Raw genomic sequence first — 3,069 nt, forward strand, 5'->3', positions numbered from 1 at the left:
TTAAATTTGTTGACAAAAAAAATATACTTTTAACTTCTATCGAAAACTTGAAAATTTTACACCGTTCGTGAAAAAAATATACCAAATTTTTGTGCAATGTATTTCGGACAATGATTTTGGTGTAATGGTAAACATGACTTGCTATACACTATCAGTGTAAAATATACACCAAGTGTCGACATAGAAGTGTAAACGATACACCAAAAAAGTTGTGAAACGCGTCGTTTTAACGCGTTCAAATGACCACTGAGTGTCCAATATGAAATGAAATCAAAATGAAAAATTTGTTGTTTCAATAAAATATCGTGATATTTTGGATATATAAATCATGATTCATTTATTTTATAAAGATTCAGCTTTTGTTCCTAATTTTTAAGTAGCGATTTACAATTAGCTTAGTAGCAATTAACATTCGGTTTATTTTTATGCACGCTCTTAATTTACTTATGATGAAAAGAACCTCAATTACTTTCTACATACAGATCAGAATAAAATTCGTCTATCATGTGAAATAAATCATTAGAATATTGAACATAAGATAGAAATAGAGAAAAAAATCTATAATAATTTCAATTTTTGTGTTTTTTTTAGATAATCGATCATTCTACTTTTTGATAATTTCCAAGAAACAAAAATTCAATGAAAATGAAATGATAAATTTAGAATAGATTTTTTTTAGAACTTTTGATCTGCTTCCAAATCAACTTAAATAGAAAGAAAGAAATAAATGAAAAAGTAATTTGGCAATTGTTATTTGGCCAAAATGATATTATATTTTCTGTTAACTCTGTACGGCTCATTCATTCTAGCATTTTATAAGTTTTAATGTTTATAAATTTAAAAAAAGAAACATTAAACTGACTGTTTGTTGACCTGCAATAAGCAGAAGGGTAAAACAAAGTGAGCTTCCACTGCAATTTGATGAAAATTTATGAACATTGAAATAACGCTCGTGCGATAACGTTAATATAGTCATTCAATCCAAAGTTCAAAAATTCATATGAAAAATCAGAAATGAAAATTACACAATTGAAGAATTGACTATTCTAATTCTTCGTTATCTTTTTAAGAACTTTTACTAATAAGGGCATATTTTTACTTTTATTTTTAAAATACCTGTGTGCTGAATTTCTATCTACGGTCTGAGGACGAGCTCCGTTCAGAATCTCTTCAAATAAATCAATCATTTGCTTAGTTATAGAATCCATTCGCTCAGCTAAACTAGACAATTGATCTGCTGCTTGTGCAGTATCCAAATTCACGTTCAATGCAATTTCAAAAGCAATTTTAAAAATTTCTTGAATGAAGCCAGTAGAACGTGCTATATTTAGAGGATTCAGTTGAATCGCAGTTGAATGTACTTTTTCGACCAAAGCTCCCAACTCTGTTCCCATTTCTCTTGTGTCAGCTGCTTCTTTAGGCGTCATTCGCTGCTTGAATGAAGCCATATCTTCAGCCAAGTTCTTTAAATCAGTCAATTTGGATTCGAATTCAGAGCAACCATCACCTGACGATCTTGAAAAGGTCGGTATCACGGAGGGACACGATCTGCTTGAGTCTGTACTTAACTTTTCGTCTCCGTCTGAAGTGTTGTCTGTAAATAAAAATATATTATTATATCAGTGAATCATCAAAATTTTGAAGCCATCTACAAGATGCAATTTTCTATATGACCATATTTTGGGGTTTTAAGAAAAATAGCCAAAATCGATTCACCTTCGGTGCCACTAGAAAGAGAAGAAGTGCCAACAGGTGAGCCACGTGAACGCGGCAAGGTACGACATACAGGCAATGGATCGTGTGGAGACTGTGTACGGGGTGGTGTGGCTTCGCCGATGGAATTTCCCTCAGCAAGATTGAATGTGCGATGCAATGATGCGAAATCAGCCGTGGCAGTGAACTGGTTTATGTTCGTCTCTTCGAAATAAAACAATGACATCACAAAATTTTAAAAACAAAATCACAAATAACCGGAGCGTATATAGACCAAGAGACGAAATATTCAGCTCATTGGAAAAACATAATAAAACCTTTCTATTCACCTTCGCTATTACCGCTAACAGCAACATCAGCAACAGCAACAACACCACGATCTGAAGGCAATTGATCGTGTGGAGATTGTCCACGAGTGGCTTCGCCGGCACTCAGTTGCTGAGGGCTATTTGATGTGCGATTCGATGACAACATATCGTCGGCCATGGTAGTGTTTTGTCTCTGTAAAATAAAACAATGTTAAAACAATGACATCACATTGTGATGATCACAAAATCAAAAAATGCGCAAGTAAAGTATATATTTTGAGCCAATTAATAATTTTAATTAGGAAAATAAAAATCTTCGGATAAGATTGAGCAAAAAAGAAAATATATAAACAAATACATTTGAGGTTATGTCAATGTTCACCAAATTATCAAATCGTGGATCATCCATTGTTGTGATTATTATGTGGCAGGTGGCAGATGGACAATTAAAATACAAATTGAAACCTCAAAAGTGGGGCGGAATCTATGAATGAGAAAATAAAATGATAAACATTAATTGTCAGGAAAAAAATTTTGTGATTTTTTTTCATTCATTCCTCTTTTTCACTCGCAATTTTCATGTACCAAAAAATGAACGCATTTTCAATTTTTCAAATGACTTGCACAAAGGCAAACAAATGAACCTTACCTCAATCGATAGCGACAACTAAATGAATACATGAGTTTTTATTTCATAATTAATATTACAAAACAATGAAATCTCATTTCACATCGATTCAAATCACAATTTTTCAACAATCAACTATGTTTTTATGTAATTTTCATTTTTTTGTTCCGAATTTTTTTTTGTTTATCATCGTAAACACTAATGTTTCATTTACCGCAAAACAATCGCACCAAATGGGCGAATTGAACTCACCAGCAAATTTTCAATCAAATTATTTTTCAACGAATCTCTTTTGCGAGATTTCACACTTTTATAACTAAATTCAATTTATTTTTTTTTCGATTGGAATTGAATGATATAATAAAGCGATTCATTAAGAAATAAATCAAATATAAAATGCATTCGAACGCATTGTTTTTG

At 31.7% G+C, this 3,069-nt stretch overlaps 1 protein-coding gene across 4 annotated transcripts; it reads right to left on the reverse strand.

Annotated features, from left to right (window-relative positions):
- Positions 1-306: 306 nt before the first annotated feature.
- LOC116346241 lies at positions 307-3,063 on the reverse strand. 4 transcript variants are annotated; one of them, XM_031776178.1, is made up of 5 exons: positions 2,902-3,063; positions 2,404-2,505; positions 2,043-2,214; positions 1,717-1,917; positions 307-1,594 (listed from the first exon to the last, which is right to left on the reverse strand). In XM_031776178.1, the coding sequence occupies exons 2-5, from the start codon at positions 2,428-2,430 to the stop codon at positions 1,047-1,049; spliced, it is 948 nt and encodes a 315-aa protein (XP_031632038.1). In that variant the 5' UTR covers positions 2,431-2,505; positions 2,902-3,063; the 3' UTR covers positions 307-1,046. The 4 variants fall into 4 exon arrangements, with proteins under 4 accessions (XP_031632038.1, XP_031632036.1, XP_031632037.1 ...); XM_031776176.1 differs by having other exon boundaries at positions 2,380-2,505; XM_031776177.1 differs by having other exon boundaries at positions 2,671-3,063.
- Positions 3,064-3,069: the final 6 nt, after the last annotated feature.

Source organism: Contarinia nasturtii, unplaced genomic scaffold (assembly GCF_009176525.2).
Source record: "Contarinia nasturtii isolate CC-2019 unplaced genomic scaffold, AAFC_CNas_1.1 Cnas_scaffold_1483, whole genome shotgun sequence".
Lineage (NCBI taxonomy): Eukaryota > Metazoa > Arthropoda > Insecta > Diptera > Cecidomyiidae > Contarinia > Contarinia nasturtii.